At 39.8% G+C, this 17,692-nt stretch overlaps 1 protein-coding gene across 1 annotated transcript; it reads right to left on the minus strand.

Moving 5' to 3' along the window:
• Positions 1-7,705: 7,705 nt before the first annotated feature.
• Positions 7,706-14,494, minus strand: LOC140306546 (uncharacterized oxidoreductase YjmC-like). Its single transcript, XM_072385151.1, has 11 exons — positions 14,433-14,494; positions 14,184-14,332; positions 13,830-14,018; positions 13,625-13,686; positions 13,401-13,454; positions 11,937-12,035; positions 10,366-10,501; positions 9,276-9,394; positions 8,654-8,749; positions 8,329-8,439; positions 7,706-7,771 (listed from the first exon to the last, which is right to left on the minus strand). The coding sequence occupies exons 1-11, from the start codon at positions 14,492-14,494 to the stop codon at positions 7,706-7,708; spliced, it is 1,143 nt and encodes a 380-aa protein (XP_072241252.1).
• Between the last annotated feature and the right edge of the window lie 3,198 nt (positions 14,495-17,692).

A 17,692-nucleotide genomic window follows, 5' to 3' on the forward strand; every position in this document is an offset into this window, starting at 1 on the left:
TTCAGAGATTAGTTGAGATTATCTGTGATTTTCGTTCTCATCAAAGTATTGATTCAGTATGGGTGAGAGCAACAAAGTATTGATTCAGTGTGGGTAAGAGCATTGATCACCAGCTGGTTAACAAATGGAAGACTAATCTCTCCTCCCACAGACTATCCTGCCATCAGTACAGCTCAGTCAAGCCCACCTCTGCTGGCTGAGCAATAACTGCAATCAAAGAGGTCACATTATGACTATTTGTTGACTTGTGTCATACCTGTCACCTCATTACCCCACACAGCAGGATCCTGTTGACTTTTCAAGTAGATGACAGTAGTGCCACCCTGCTCTGTGACACTTCAGATGTCACTTCCCGTGGTCAGAGAAGCGTCAAAATCTTCACAGCGCACAAAAGCTGACTGTTCACAGGAAGCGACAGTTGAGCCATTTAACTCTGTCAGCATGGGACGGCAGCTTGCGAGGGGGTCTGTTAGAGAATGTGAGAGAATCTGTGTAACTTTGACAAGACATAAGAACATCTAGTAATTCCAGTTTTTGAGCATTTTCAGGCTGTATTTGGTTTGCTTTCAATCAAACAGAAATAGAGTGAATGTGATAAGATGAGCACACTCTCCAACTGTTAGATTTCTTACTGTCAGCCCGCTCAAAGACAAACTGCCTATACAAACATTTTCTAAAAAAAAAAAAAAGAAAACATGAAAATGTCAAATGAAGTCTGAATCTTAGTTTTAAGGATTAGTGCAGCTGATGCATTTTAAGTATGTGAAAACTGAGACACTGAACTTGTTTTTTGTTTCTGCATACTGTAACCCCCCCCTTTTTAAATTAATTTTTTTTATTATTATTCACAGCTCTATTTGGCTTTTTGGCTGTGGCACACTTTTAAATTTTTTGATTTTTTAATCTTTATCTTTTTGGCTTGAAGGAAAAATCTAAAATGAGCAAATGGTGGATCAGTTTTAGGCATTAAAGCACAACTTGCAGGATTTTATTGTCAAAGAATATATTCTGTATATAATGTGTTGTGGAAACGTGTGTTTTAAAAGTTACTCATCAACTGAATACATTTCGTGACACATGAGAAAGTAACAATTCAGAGTAGTGCTCTTACAAAAGCTTTTTTTCACCATCAGTTTAACTAGCAAATGGGGATGGACTCTGCTCCAATGCTCTACACAGTATTGGTGATAGTGAGTTTTGGTAGTTCAGATTAAGGTCATTATTTAGAGAAATTAAATCACTGTAAATATTTAGTGCAGGTTGTACAAAACTCGAGGCTTTAAAAACCACAGTTTTTCTGGGTTAAGGAGGCTAACACAGCTAGCTTTCCTGCTCGGATACATATGTGACCATGTGTGGTGCTCATTTTAAACCAGAAGTACCTGGCGATTTTATGGAGTTCGCAGATCAGCCACAATCATCGCGAGACTGATATCTGACAGTCATTTACTGTACGTCTCCATAAGCATTAAGCTGCTAGGACACCTGTGATCTGAACGTGGGACAGAAAGAGTGTTGAGATAGAGTTTTCTTTTCTAAAAAAAATATTTTGTCCTTCATTTATCTTGTGATTTAATCTCCCTCTACTGCTTTGAAATATCTGGCATCGTAAAGAGTAGTTTTTGTTCATCATACAGTGCTTAACACATCTAAAAACATTGTCTCTGGGCATTAGGTCAACCTTTTGGTCCTGTTTAATACTCCATTAGTAAAAGACCACCTGTACTTCTTTTATGAGATGTGGCGGAAGAAAATGAAAATGTTAGCCCCTGTTAGCTAGTGTTGCTGTCTCAGCAGCACACTGGTTCACTCCTCCACTCATTCATCTCACATTACAAATTTGTTTCTCTCTAAATAAGAACATTTCTCCGAACACTTTTCTTTTCCTGGTCTTTTTTATGCCTATCAGGCTAATAATTAGAAATCTGCACTCTGTTGTGTGCTTGGACGATTTCATTTTTGATCCCCTCAGCGTCAAAACTCCTGGATCCATATTTCTTATTGTTAGACTGTCTCAGCTTCACTGTTCTTCCCCTTTTTACCTCAAAAACATATTTCTTGCAACAACTTCTTACAATTCAAGGCAATAGGTGCTAATCAGCACGTTGTCATTTAAAGTCAGTGCCACTCATCTGGTGACTGCCAGGTTTAGTGATTTGGTTGAATGGATTGTATTCATGATCTACTCATGACATATGATACATTCAAAAACTACGACGGATTGATTTAATCCTTTTGATATTTGGTTGAAAGTACAACACAAAGTCACTTTTGTGAATAAAATCAAGTTGAAAATTGGAAATTAAGAGAAAGCAATAGATTAAAACAGACTGAATCATTCAAAGAGAGAAACAACTGAAGACAACTGTTTAAGTGTCGTTAGGACCCCACACACAGGCAAAGGCCATTCAGCACCTCAGCTGTCTGTTGACATAAGTGTATAAGTAGCAGGCGCTGGTGGTCACCATACCCGGTGTGCAGACCTCACAGGGGAAATCAAATTCTCTCGTCACACATATTCACCCAAGCAAAGCGATGGTGTTCGATATCATCTTCCTGTCCGAGTTTTTATTAGTTTCTCTGTCGATTTCAGCTGAACCAAAAGAGTACCACGTGAATCCCCTGGTTGACATTAGGAAAGGGTTTATTTTGGAAAAAACAAGCTAAGACTCCCCTCCACACATTTCAGCTGGCTGGCAGACCCACATAGGTGAGAGGCCTTCACAACACTTACTGCAGGGACAGTACCTGAAAAATGTCACTTGCTTCTGTTTTAAATCCATGGAAAATTAATTTTTCCATAACGTCATCAAAGGCCAATCACCAAAGGCAGATATTAAATGGGTAATGTGAAAATCCTGCACATACTCTTTTACAGGTCAGTGCTCCCTGAACGCCTTCACAGCTAATGAGTCACTCACTAATTTATGAACAGCTAGAAATGTCATTTTCATTATTCTTATTTCCTGAATATGTGTCAACATGTGTGATACCAGCATCCCACTGTTGTTATGGTAACGCGTAAGTGCGCAAGGCTTTTCAGAAATAGAATAAGAATTTCAGACTGCCTATTTTTTTAAAATCAGATTCAGCATTAGAGCTATCTTATGGCAACACACAACTCGATTTGATTCTGATTATTGGAGGTCACCATCTGATGCAAAATTATGTCCTTCAAATTATTTCTTATTTCTGTACAAAAGAGTACATATTATTTCAGTATCTATTCAAGTTCACTGTGTGCAAAAGAAAAAACACACGTAAGCTTGAAAGTAAAGTAAATTGTATAAATAATTGATAGAGTTATCATATCTAAAAAGGTTAACTGACGTTCCAAATACTATCCACCATTTATCACAATAAATATGAAGAACCATTTGTTGAGGATATCTATTATTTAGATAAAGGATCCCAATAAGATACAATTTGACAACAGTATGAGGCGTTTTTAACTTGACCATATATAGAAAAAATAGAAACACATCAAGATGTTATCAATACAGAGCAGGTGAGATGCAAATCTGTTATTCATGCAGATTTCCAGTATTATGATATTCTTCTGTCGGGTTCAAACCCCAGCGTATACTTGACACTTTTTGTTAGCACCTACTGGCACCAATATTTGATCCTAAGTAGGGGGACAACAGATGGAGACATGTTGCATTCCTGAGCAGCTGGAGTCAACAACCCAGCAGATGCTTTGCTTTTATTTTTGCTTGGTCTCTGGGTCATTTGGAAGTATGGCAGTCCGAGCAGGACAAAGAGCCAAGGCCAAATATCTTGGCTTTGTGGGGACAACAGCTGGGAGGAACTGACCAGGCAGTCGATTCAGTTCATTAAAGACTCAGCATGAGAGCAGCAGAGCCATTCTTGCTCTCTCCATCACTACTCCACCCTCCTGTCTGTCGTTACTCGTACATATACACGCCTTCCCTCACCAGTGCTGGTTTAGAGAATTAACTGAGGGCATGAGGAGTCCTATCACACTGCTATCAGTACATTAATATCAAAATGTAGGTCTTTTTTAGTTTTTTTATTTCAATCACATGGATTCTGACCTTCAAACCAGTGCGTACCGTAGCTCTGAAACAACCAATGCCAATGCTAATCCCATAAAAGTGTTTCTGTACCTTAAGTAATGACACACTGTTCCTTAAGCTCCTCTGATCTGATCCTCCTACAGTGTGAAAGTGCTTCTCTTAAGCTGCAACAGCTCTAATCTCCTCTACAGTGCAGAGCTCCCGCTTCACAGTTAATACAACTGATCAGTTGCATCTGAAAATTTCATTGTCCTTATGGCTGATGTCAGTTTATTGGTGGTTTCCTTCCCATCCCACTTCATCTGACTCATTTCCTACAGTTGTGACCTCCTGCTTCATGAGGAATAGACCAACATGCACTCGTCATCTAGCAGCCAGTTGTGTCTAAGAGAACATACAAATCCAAAAATAAACACTTAGCCAACTCAGACACAAACACACGCATGGCCTTTTGGCATCACTGGCCCCATCAGCAGCCGCCAATCACCTCATGATTTGTGCCTTTAGTGAGGGATGGGCCGATCCCCCCTCAGTGCAACAAAAGAAAACACCTGTTAGAATCTGCTTAATCCTAGCCAGCGGCGCTGCTCTCTAGGCTCTAAGAGGCCCAGTCTAATCCACACAAGGGCACTGGGCCAAGGCCAGAGCAGACTAGTCCCCCACCATCCATCCATCCATACATCCATCCATCCCAGCACGCACACACCTCTGAGTCTGCCCCCTATAACAAGTATTTGAATTGGCCTCTAATCCACCCAGCCAGCTCCCCCCTCTGCTCAAACCTAATCTTCATGCATCCCGTTCAGACTTGGTCCAGGCCAGCACTCACTACCCCACCTCCCACACCATTCCACCCCACCTCTTTTCCCTTCCCTGGTGGGGCTCAAAGCCCATTGATTTGTTGATTTCTCCCCTTTTGTTTGCGGCCGGCCGAGTGTTAACAGGACAACCAGGGTCCAGAGCACAGTGCCAGGACTTTTAGCATGAGAGATTAAGGTCCTAATCTGGGCATCTGTCAAGGTCCAGTCCCCCTTTTCCTTCACAGCTCTGAGCGAGAACATTTCTTGAATTTTCAGTTTAAATGAGTTGTTCAAGCTGTACACTTATCATTAGCTTTGAAAGGGAAAAAATAAGCAAATAAAATCCACATTTTAAACACATTTTGAACATAAATCAGTTTGAAAATCATTCCAAAAGGTCTACATATGCATTATGTTTAAGCATGATGACCTATAATCTGGCACACAGCTATATACTCAACATAATCACCTCTTAAATAGACACAAACACGAGTCACAGAGGTTCAGATTTAGATCCGGTCTGTTTAAAGACTGTTTGGGATCATCTGTATGCAAAGACAGCTTATTTAATTGACAATATCCTTGGACTATAAACTTTGTGCATAGAGAACAGAATTAATAATATAAGTATCAGGTTAACTGATATAAAATGATTAATTTAGGACTTTAGACTCTGAAACAATATATTTAAAGTGCAGAGGAACATTTGTTACATTTAAACAAATATTAGAGATTTTACCTTTTTTATTCTGAAGTATATGTACTTGTTTGTCCAATAATTGGCAACGAGCGCTCGTTAATGATGTGCAGTGCTTTAAATATGTAATTATGAATTTACACCTCATGACTATTTTGTTTTAGAGTGTAAATATCTGTTTTTTAAAGATTATAAAATACAATATACAAATTAAACCACCTTACTAACTATAAGTTCACAAAACAGATTAATTACTTTTGGCTAGATGAAACATCCCCCCAGTAGTTTATTCAAGCTATGTTTCCATCTAGTGGTGAGAAATATCTGATGCAAGCGGGAACGCAAGAATTTCCATTTCACTTCCAGTGAGGAGTAACTTCAAGAAGAGCAGCAATTTACAAGAAGATATGTCAAAAGAACAGAAATATAGTATATGAGAAAAAAAAAAAACTGAATTTGAACACTATTTCTTGTGTTATTTAGCACACCTCAGCCCTTTCTCCCAATTTCCCTTCCTTCAGAAGCTTCTTGACAGCCACCTTTTCATGGAGATGATTTCTGAGGGTTCAGTGATGGACCAATGGAAAGTCCAGATGAATCTATCGACCCCTGTGTCAGGTCTTAGATGGACTTTTTTTCCCATATTTTATAAGGACATTATTTTTCACATATTGTTCATCTGCTGTAGATAGTTGTTCAGACTCTTCTTCTTTTATCCTCCATTTTTGCAGTTTTTACACCATGTCAACATATGCCATTTTTTTGGCTAATAGCTCTTTTGGAATGACACGGTTGGTGCAAAGATATTAAGTTGTGTGTATCGAGCTGTGTGATCTTTGACATTTTTCATAGATGCACCTAATGAGATGGAACAGGCTGCTACTAACAAACTACTTAAAGACACAAACTAAAACTGCTCCTTCGCTATGCTGTCTGTTATGTGTAGATACAACGTGGGTTTGAGTAACATGCATTTTTATGCTTATATTGGTGCAATATGTTTGATCAGATACAAGGACTGGACTGAAAATGAGTGAGAATTCCTAAAGAAAAACTTTGAAAGTCCTTCAGACAGTCTGAAGAAGTATTACTCGAGACTACTTTATAAGGTTGGAATAAAGTCTGGCTCCTTAGAAGGAAATTATAAAGAAACAAGGGGTGGGTGTAGACTTTTGTAGAGTGCTGTAAGAAATGAGTCACATCAGGCAGATTGAGGTTTGACTTTTAAAAATGTTAGTTATAACCCATTTTAACTGTGACATAAAATAGATCATCTTTAGTAAAGTGGGCACTTTGAGTAACAGATAGAGTCTGGCTTTAACTATACTGCTCAGCTTTTAGTGCTCATCCTCCATTCTGAGACTTTAAGCTATTTCAGTACAACTACAGCTGCATGCTAAGCTGTGCTTTCACAGGCAGACTGTTGTCATATTCTAAGGTTGTAACAAATTTTGAAAATTAATTTAAACAATGTTTCGTAATGATGACATTAGGGTGCTTTTTCTTTTCATTCGTTAGATCAAATATCAAAATAGAGCTACTAATGTGTGTATTTCTGGTGCAGTTTTAAAGCTTTCATCTCCATCTAGTGGTAGGCTGAGAGATATCTGGATGTAAAACTTGAAACAAAAAGAAAAACAGTAAATTTACAGAAAAACAGGTTTTGGTTTTTAAGACTTTTAATGACTAAGGCACATGTGTCTATGATGCTCTTATAAAAAAAAATATATAGGCATTGTATAAGCAAAACAGAAATTCTGCTGTTTCAAAAATGCTGATCTAAATTAAAAAATATAAGTTTTGATGCACCAAGTACTGTACAGTGATAATGCTGATAACGCTCTAACTTTTAAAAAGTCTGAGTTGCTGAGAGAGACGGGTTTGTAGATACAATATTTCAAGATCAAGTCCAGGCTTTCATAAAAAGAAATAACATGAAATAAAGAGAAAAACTTTTTCTGTCACAGCTTTTTGAGAGGTATTGTGTGTTATTTTTCATAGCTTTCTATGCAGTTTAAAGTATGATAATGATACTAGAGTGTTGGTTAAATAGGATATCACTCTGAATAACTGGAATTTACATAAGCACAATTGAACTCTCACATTGCTCAGAGCACACTTTAAGAATACAAACAGATTTCCAAACCTGAGCATTACAACTGGACCTACTAAATGGAGACAATCTTGTCACATGGCAGCAGCTGGTTGACACCAATTTTCTTCGCATATCCATTCTGCAGAAACACAATGAAAATGTTGAGTTCAATTTGCTTCACTTTAAAAAAAAAAAAAAACATTTTGGAAAAATACCCTTTTCAGTTTTAGAACAGATATGAAGCAGCTGCGAAACAAAGCAGCAGCACCTCTAAGGCACCCTAAGTGATATACTGCTGCTATGTTCAAACTGAGAGTGCTGAGAGTTGAACTTTAGTTACTTTGGACACAGCTCAGCTAACTCTTTTCTGTCTTTATGGCAGGTTAAGCTAACAAGCTAACTTTAAACTTCCGGAGTCGACACGTGCGTTCATGGAGGGGGGTGTTGACAAGTCTGTCAATTTCAGCCCAACAGGATGGAACAGAATTTAACTGGGAAGCAATTATTAATAAGACGATTTATTTTTATTAAGTAAAAAAGCACAAATGCCCTCTCATTATCCACTATTAGATAGCACACTGTCAGGAGCATTACTAAAAAAAATATTACTTGAATTTTAATTTACTTACTTCGAAAACTAGTTGATACAATTTAATCTGAATGACTGTGAGAATAGCACAATTTTTCACCCATTACCATGTACTTGATGACATTGATATGGTAGGGTATTCCACCCATCTCTTCACACTTCTTCATGTTTATCCTCTCTGGATCTCCAGCAGCCAAAACAGGAGAGCCAGGATCAGCCTGGAGCAGAACAACAGCATTAAGAAAGTGAACCTCTAATTTCAACTTGCCTTCGACTCCATAAAATTCCAGTCAGGGTTTTGAGATGTAGTGCCAATGATAAAAACCTCCATATAAAGTGAATGTCCCACAAAAACTTGGTGTTCCCTATTGGTGTGGCTCTCAATACTCTTCAGAAGAAAGTTTAAAGTTACCCAAAAGTCCGTCTACTCACAGGATTCTGGTCTCTCTGGATGGACAGCAGATCTGACATCCTCGCATTGAAGCCTGGAGCAAAGTTCTCTGGGTTGACTGCTACAAAACACTGACCCTAAAACCCAAAACAGGTGGCACTGTGAGGCGACTGAGGAAAAACATTTATCTGCCATGATGTGGCTTCCATCAAAGTAACACTGTTTATCTAGTTGAATAAAGCTCTAAAATAGGTAAAAATGATCAGGGTTGATTTTTTTTCTGTTGCAGAATTTGTTCTGATCATAAACTTTGTTCATCGTGAATTAATAACCAACACATTATACATTATATCCCTGAAGAAAGCAACAGCTTTTATTTCAACTGCTGTCAGACATATTTTATGTGCGTCAGAGCAAATGCTCGATCCACAATGGAATATAACAATGACCTTAAGATTTATGTTCCAGTTTTTAAATACAAAAAGAAATGTGTTTGGCAATGAGTTTTACAGACATTAAGACAAGAGGACAAAGAGGCTATCCTTTAGCATATTATATAACAGGACAATAATGAAACAAGACACCTTACAAGCACAGCTTTGTTTAAAACAGGCAAACATGCCATGTTTATATCACAATACAAAGCAACACAACAGAACATACCAGGTTGGCAACATGGTCGGTCACTTTCCATGTGCGGATATATTTGCTGTACTGGGCACCAGCCAAAATACCACAGAACACCTCCACCATCATTCCCAGCCCGTAGCCTTTGTACCCTCCTGAAGGCAACAATAGAGAGATAATGATAAATGCCAGAAATGTACTATTTGAAACACTATAATATACAACTGACTGCATTAGAGAGCACTGAGAGCTCTCTGAGCAAGTAAGCATGAGTGTGTGTGTGCTGGTGAGTTTTTCCTTTCTACTGACCTGTGGCTCCCCACTGTTGTGGATACATACAGATGCATGCAGTGCTCATATCATTTGAATAAGGACTCTCATCTGCCATTCTAAACATGTTGTAAAGAATACGCAGCATCACATGCTGCCTGCGTGCACCAGACACCCGTGTTACCCGACACCCGTTTCCTTGCATTTCCAGCTGGGAGAGAACAACTACAACAGAAAGCCTCCAGCTGTGATGTGCTTCTGTGTGCCTCAATCACGGAAAATGACCAAATCAAAATTTATGAACATTCTCCTGAACATCTCCAGAGTTCATGAGTGAAAACGGTTCTACAGTCAAATGTGAGACCATTAGTCCAACTGTTAAAGGTTGGCTGAACTTGGGTCATGCAACATGACAATGTTCCCAAAGACAGCTGCAAATCTACAACAGAATGATTGAAAAAGAAGAGAATCAAGGTGTTGTAATGGTCCAGAAAAAAGTCCAGACCTCAGTCCGACTGAAACGCTGTGGTGGGCTGTTCAGCAGCTTAAATCATTGAAAGAAATAATGGGAAAGTATTTCACCTTATAAACTAAAATAAATAAAAACAGCAGGGCTCCTGAGTTCATAAATGCCTTCGGTTACTGTTAAAAGAAGAAGTAACGCAACACAGGGTAATGAGGATGTTACTGACTTTAAGAGAATATATATATTTTTTTTAAAACCATGAGATTTCCCAGTTTTGGCATTTGACATAACAAGTCTCCACAGCTAACTGTAAGAGAAAAGGGGGAAACTATCATTACAACAGAAAGAAAGAAAATAAACATAAATAAATAAGAAGAAGAAATGTCTGACCTGTGGCTTCACTGCCACCAATAGGGACCAGTCCTCCTCCAGTCAAAACTCTCTTGGGGTCTGTTGTTATTTTCCCGTGAGGGTCACAGCCCCACCCATCAGGAATAGGCTCTCCACGCCGGTCATTGAGCTCCACCTATAGACACATTGCATAAAATAAAGAGATTAAGAAGGCTTCACTTGCACAATCACTTAATAAAGTCAGTGCAACTTTTCATTTACAAGGTTTGACATATCAGGACAAAATTTTTTAAAAAAATCCCCATTCTTCAGTAGGTAAATACAGCCTGAAACACATGACATATTACACTGTGTAATTATCTACAAACAAACAAAAGCTAAGATAAAACGCACAAACAGTGTGCTAAAAACTAAGTCCACACTCACAGTTCCCATAGAAAATAAGAGGGTAAGTAGCAGCCAGGTGCTGCTAATCAAATACACATGATTAACTGATCATCAGCATGTGTGAGCACCTCTATAAAAGCTGAAGTTTTTGGCAGTTTGCTGGTCTGGAGCATTCAGGTGTGTATTAACTCAATGCCAAGAAAGACATCAGCGATGTTCTGGGAAGTGTTAAAAAAAAAAAAAAAAAAAAAAAAACATTTTCAACTTGTTATTCACAAGTGACAGTATAGTTAGAAGTTTGGCTCGTTGGCAAGGGTTGTCAGTAGAAGGCCTCCTCTCTCTGAAAAGAGTATGGTACAGCTTAGGTTTGTAAAGTTACATCATAACAAATGATGATGCGCTTGGACAGATGAGACCAAAATGGAGATATTTGGTCATAACGCACAGCACCTTGTTTGATGGTGCTGGATAGAACGCCTCATGTTGAATGTCAAGGACAGTGGTGAAGGGCTGATGATTGTTTTGCAGCCACAGGACCTGAGCACCTCGCAGTCATTGAGGCGACCTTGAACTCCTCTGTATACCAAAGTACTCGAGAGTTAAATGTGAGTCCATCTTTCCGACAGATAAAGCCTATCGGAAATAGGGTCAAGCAAAGCAAACTGACTCCAAGCACAGCAGTAAATCTCCAACAAAATGACTCGAGGTGTTGCAGTGGTCCAAAGTCCAGACCTTGACCTGATGGGCCGCTGTGGTGGGAGCTTTACAGAGCTGTGCATTAACAAACAGCCATCACCTCAATTAACTAAAGCAACGTTACAAAGAGGGGTGGGCCACAATACCTTCACAATGATGTGAGACTCTGATACAGAAAAAAAAGTTATTACTGATAAAGGTGGATCTACAGGCTGTTAAATCATGGGCTGTATTTACTTTTTCACACACTGCATCTACATATCTTTTATGTTAAATAAATGAACCTGTGTAATATGTCACATATTTTAATATTTACCTCATCTTAGGACCTGTCATGGACACGGAGATGATTTTTTTTTATTGTGTCCTGATATGTAAAACCTTAAAATTGAAGATAAAAGTACTTACCTTTTCGGATGACTGTATGTGATACTTTTCCAAAGCGGCTGAGTCAATGATGAAGATATGTTTACCAACCACTGCTTCCAAAACAACTACAAATGCAGCAGTAAAAATCCAGGTCTTACCTTTCCCAGTGCTACTGTTGAAGTGGCCGTGTCTAGAACAAAGCTGTCTCCACCTTTCGCTGGAGCGGCTATACTCAAGGGGTTGGTGCCCAAAGTGCGCTGAAGACGACAGGTTCACAGTTTTAGGATGAGAATGACGTTTACATGGAGGATGCATGTTCACTTGTCGAAAATACATCTGGGCTAAATGTGCAGTCGTGCAGTAAACAACAGACACGGAAGCAATTTCTACAAGACCAAATCTGCATTTTTGACCAAAAGCACCTATGGCTGAAAGATCTGGCTGTCCCTGTCTTTGTTTCCTCTGCTGTCTTAAGCCCTACGAAGATGAGATAAATTATGTTTCAGGGCTGCAGGTTTCAACACACATGGTGAGCTGAGAGGCCAAAATGCAAAGGGTTTCAGTGCTCCAGCCCCAAATTTCTGATGAATATATTATGTCGTGAGAGGCGTCTTGCACGTCTTCATCGGACATGAAACACATTATAAAGATATCGCAATGAGAGTAACATTGTGTATGTCATGTATTGCTCTCTGTGAGGCAAAAATTAGCCTGCAGACTCAGCCACAAACTTTGAATCACGAGACACTCATATAGCTGAACAGCAGCATTACACTAACTGCCCAGGGACAGATGCACTGAGCTGCAGCACGGCTGCATGGAACATCTGGAAATAAACCTACTAACTGTGTACTGTTGATGACATTAGAATAAAGACAATTTCATTTGAAAAATGTGATGCTAGAGCTGCCATTCACTTACTTCATGGGTCATATTTCGGCCAAGCTGTTCAGAGAGACTAAGTTCAACTTATCCAGCTCCCAGCGAGGACTCACTGTCAGTGACACATGGAATGCAACACTTCCATTGTCTTTTTTATCTTAACTGCATCGCTGATAAATGTTAAGGTAATAGATTGGCAATTTAGAGAAATGTCCTTTTGCCGTTATTATAGGAAGAGGTAACATACAAAAGTAACAAAGCACTGTTTAGCAGATATCTTGTTCTCTTCACTCTGTTTTGTTAACAGTAAATGGTCAGTTTGGTATTTTTTTAAAGTGTCTGTTTATCACCAACGGTTTCTAGAGAAATTCGGGTCAACATTGAAAAAAATCTGAAAGTGTTGCTTAAACAGCGCTCTTTAAATTCACAGCTGAGAGCACAAATGCCACCAGGAATAGCCACGCGTTTACAAACAGTCATAATTCACGCCGCATATCTCAACTGAGGAAACTATCGGAAATATGACGTCAAGTGCATCAGTCGGAAAGGTTCAGCTCTGCAAGCACCAACGTGAAAGTAACAAGACACTCAAAAGTAGAGCAAAACGCTTCCACCACACGCTTAGTTCATGCAGAAGGAATAAAATCTGCAGTTCCGCAGATCGTTCAAAACGTAGTGAGTGTGTCACGTGTGACCTTTAGAAAAACTTACTCGACAGACTGAATAATACATTGATTTACCTCTTTACCACGTGTGGGAACCACTAGTGGGGATGTGTTGGTAAAAGACATGCCCTGTGGAGATAAGATCCAAATTAGCGAGAAAATTGAGAAATTACAGCACATCCATTTGTTGTTATTGATAAGATATAAAACCAAAAAACACTGAGGTTTAAATAGATTTCTGCTTTCCTCTTTATGGAAAAAAAGTTCAGCTCAAACTGATTCAGTAACGTTTCACTCACAATCATGTTTTCCTTTAGTGCTTGCATTGCATAGTATCCAGCAATACCAAAATGGTTGGAACCTAAAAGAGGTGGCATAAAAATGTCAGTTTTGCAGAAATATTCCTGTCAGTCTTTATTCATCATATTAGTTTACTGCTTCTTTATTTGCATAGTGCAAAGTGAAACCTGTTTTGTTTGAAGACGAAAGGAAATTTGGACTCACCGTGTGCCACAACCCAGCCAATGCCAACCTCTCTGGCCTTTGCTATGGCCAGATTCATGCAGAAGTTTCCCACCACAGGGCCCAGGAGGTTCTTCCCATCCACCAGCGCTGTGGCTGCACTCTCCTTCTCCACCACCGGCTCACCGTCAACTGCACAGATTTCAGTCTGGATGTCCTTCACGTACATGTCTTTTTAAAAAAACACACACACACACACAGGGGCAGAGAGAGCATACAGCACACACATTTAAATGTCATTCACCGTTTACACCGGGTACGTTTTACAACGATCACCCTCCGTGTTGTAAAAGTATGTGCCACATAAGAATTATCCATGCAGAAAAAGTGACTGACCCAGCCTATTGAGTCCATGGCTGTAGTGACCCCTGCAGTCTCCCTCCACCAACACATCAGCAAGGCTGCGGGCGTGATGTGGTTTGGCTCCCACTGCTGTCAAACACCTCTGAATGAAGCCGTGCACCTCTATCTGGCTGATCAGACACCTGTGAGGTGGTGGTTGGACAAAAAGCACACATGCGTACATATAACTGTTCTCATCCATGCTGGCTACAGAGATCTTCCTTTCACATGATCCTTTCAAACCGTGATGATAGCCTTCCTTCTGCAAAAGTGGGCCAATCTTGAAAGTTCAAGACTAAATCCATGTTTCCGCAATGCAAGAGTCACTAAATCTTTCTCCCTCAAAAGTGAGAGCGCAATGTAGAAAAACATACTCGTGATACATGATACTGATACGATTTCAAGATGAATCTTCTTTGTCATCAGGATTTCAAAAGGTAGTCTTTGAAAAAAAAGGACAGTTTGGTTTGGAAAGAAGCTCGGTTTTTATTAACGTTGCAGAGCTTTGTTGGTGTTGTTTTAGCTAATAAATGAGCATAATTCTGTTTTGCTCGTCAGTTTTAATCTTTCAGATCAATGCTCTTCTCTTTTCTCTGACCTAATTAAGATCAAATTCAAAGGTGGCAACAATTAACTGACTAAAACAAAGCAAAGTGTCCCAGACCTAAGTCATACTTGGATGAAACCTCTCTTTTTTGCCCAGATTTTTGCAGGTTTTGATTTAAAGTTCAAAGTCATTCATTGGAGTGACTGTCCAATCTGTAAGGTATAGATGAAGGAGTACAGCAGTAGATCTAATTTGTAACTATAAACTGTTAATCACAGGTCTCATTACTGACGACATAATTTCCTTCTCCCTCATTTTTTCCAGTATTTCCTCCTTTTTCTTTTCTTTTTTTTTTTGCAGTGTTTGGCGAATAGAAGAGGAGGGACTAAAGTTGTAAACTTGAGGATGAACCCCCACTGCAGTCATATATGCACCACGGACAGGTCTGTCAAGTGAATGCACGATACGAACTCAGCAAGATAACATGCAAACTGCCCAGATGAAGCACTGATAAACGAGGAACACATTCAGTTTTTTTGTGGATTTGATCCGTATGGGGAAATATCTGGACATTTGTCAGTGGTTTGGTTGCAGAGCTGTAGCAGAGCACACCATTATCCTGAGCGGAGATACACACTCTCGTAGAGCCATTCCAGTTATTCTTCAGTGTTATTCATCAAGAAGCCTGCAGAAATCAAGAAGAAGCACAGAAAAACTCTGCGTCTGCCTGCAGATTGACAGCGTTCACACGCAATATGAGCTTCAAGCAAAACAACTGCCTGCCTCAGCCTTAAATTCATCAAAATGTGCCTTTGAATCGTTTTAAGAGCGCTTCTTGTGCTGATTATTTTTCAGCAAAGAGGAATATCCTTGTAAAGTGCCCTTTAGCAGGGGAAGATGCCTACTTGCCTCTTTTTTTTTTTTTGTTCACTCGAAGATTTAGATCAAAAGACCAATATCACTCACAGCCCTTTAGCCTCGCTGTCCTCTGACACAGAAGACCCCAACAAATGGAAAGTTAACAGTAACAGCTCAGATTAAATAAACAAGATACTAAAGATGCCTTTGGAGAAAAGGGAGAAACAATGTGATTTCAACGTTTAGTGTAATTTCAACTGAAAATGTATTTCTGTATTTCTACAGTAGGCTATACTTATTAGGGTTCATCAGTGCCTCGGTTGGGGCATATTTTCTCCATACAAACCTGAATCTGGACTCTTTTATGCTCCAATTTCACCCTCCACTTCAACAACACCTAACCTTGACCTTAATCCTTGCTGCTTGCTTGCCAAAACTCTAAGAGAGGGAATTTCTACCTTCAGAATGGCAGGATGCGAGTGGGGGGCAGGGGGCCTCAACACAACAAAGCCCGAATACAACCCAGAGTGGAACTTAAAGCACGGGGGAGGTCCAAGCATGAATACCACTTGGTCGTGGAATAGCTTAAAAAATTTTCTACTGTCCATCAAATCTCTCCTTTGAGTAAAACTGCTCCAGTAACGTGGCTCACATTCAATTTCTTTGTAAACAACAATGTGCCGCAGGACCGGTTTTGAGGGCTGAGGCCCCTTTTCCTCCAAATCATATTACTGATGAAATTGTACACCTGAATGCATAAAATAAAATAAAAATGCATCACAAAAACTGCTTTTAAACTGAGATGGTTGGGTAAAAGTGGCCTAATTGGCACCACTAACAAACAAAAAGAGATTAAACATGACATGGCGGGAGGAGCTTACTGCTTACAACAAAACTACCGTACTCTGCTCTGGCAGGGCTTGTGCAGGGCTTGAGTTCATTGAGTTCTCTTCAGTCAGCGACACACTCGCCATCAACAGTTAGACGACACATATGTACAGGTCTTGTGGGCTCCTGAGCGGCGTGTTTATGTACAGCGAGTAGTGGCCCCACCAGTCTGCTGAGTGTTCATGTTGCTCAACAACAGCTTTTCCCCTGTTTGCTCTACTTTGACTGCATCTGGTTGAGAAAGACAGCCATCCTCTCAGAGCGCTTCTGTTGTTGGTTTACTCCTGATACCAACGTTTTTCCTCCAGACTGCTGCTGCTGCTCAGAGGAGGGAAATGGCTAGGTGTTGCAAGGGGTTCAACCTTGCCAATAAACATGCCCTGAAATGGCATGTGTGGTGATTTGATGCCATAAAAGTCTAAATAATTATGATTAAAGGCCAAATAAACATGGAGCCAGTAAATCAAGTAGCTCCAGGATGGAAGAAAAACAGAAATATTGTTTTATATTGTTGTGTATCACCTTAATTGAGTACTATGATGTGTAGTAAGCTATTTACTATCAAATGGAGCATATTTATGTTGCAACAATTGGTTGTAAACTGATCACGTGCTTTCATTAGAACTACAAAAGTAGAAAACCCGTAAAAGGTTCAACATTTCCAAGAATTATTGGTTTCAGTGGCCTGTAGTGTAGCTCACGCATTTCTCTTGACTATCCTCTTCATAAACGGGGTCCTACCTATGCATGCTGTCCGGCTCTGTGCTTCCTCTGGCCGATGGCTCCTCGCTGCTGGTGCCCACAATACTCTGACAAAAACTATCCAGAAACCGGCAGTGGTCGGCAACGCCCAGTGTTGTCAACCCGTTCAGGTTTTGTGTCTGTCAGTGTCTCAGAAGGCGTGTTGAAATGAGTTTTCATCACATCAGACCTGCCGCGGTTCGTTCTGATCATGTGTGTCTCCTGTCCAGACCCCTCGAGCTTCGCAGTTAAACATGGGAGGGACCCTGTCCCTCAGAGATCACATGTTCTGGTGGGTAATATTCTCTTAGGGCACTTATTGAAAATACATAAATAAAAACTTTGCCTGGGCAACAATAAAGAAAAAAGTGGCTCACTATTTCCTAAATAACCACCTAAACATGAAACGGAGACTAAAGTCCGACGACTATTACAGATACACTGCACCGTTGTAGTTGTATGGAAGCGA

This window comes from Leuresthes tenuis, unplaced genomic scaffold (genome assembly GCF_036924035.1).
Source record: "Leuresthes tenuis unplaced genomic scaffold, fLeuTen1.0.hap1 SCAF_5, whole genome shotgun sequence".
In the NCBI taxonomy this organism is placed as follows: Eukaryota; Metazoa; Chordata; class Actinopteri; order Atheriniformes; family Atherinopsidae; genus Leuresthes; species Leuresthes tenuis.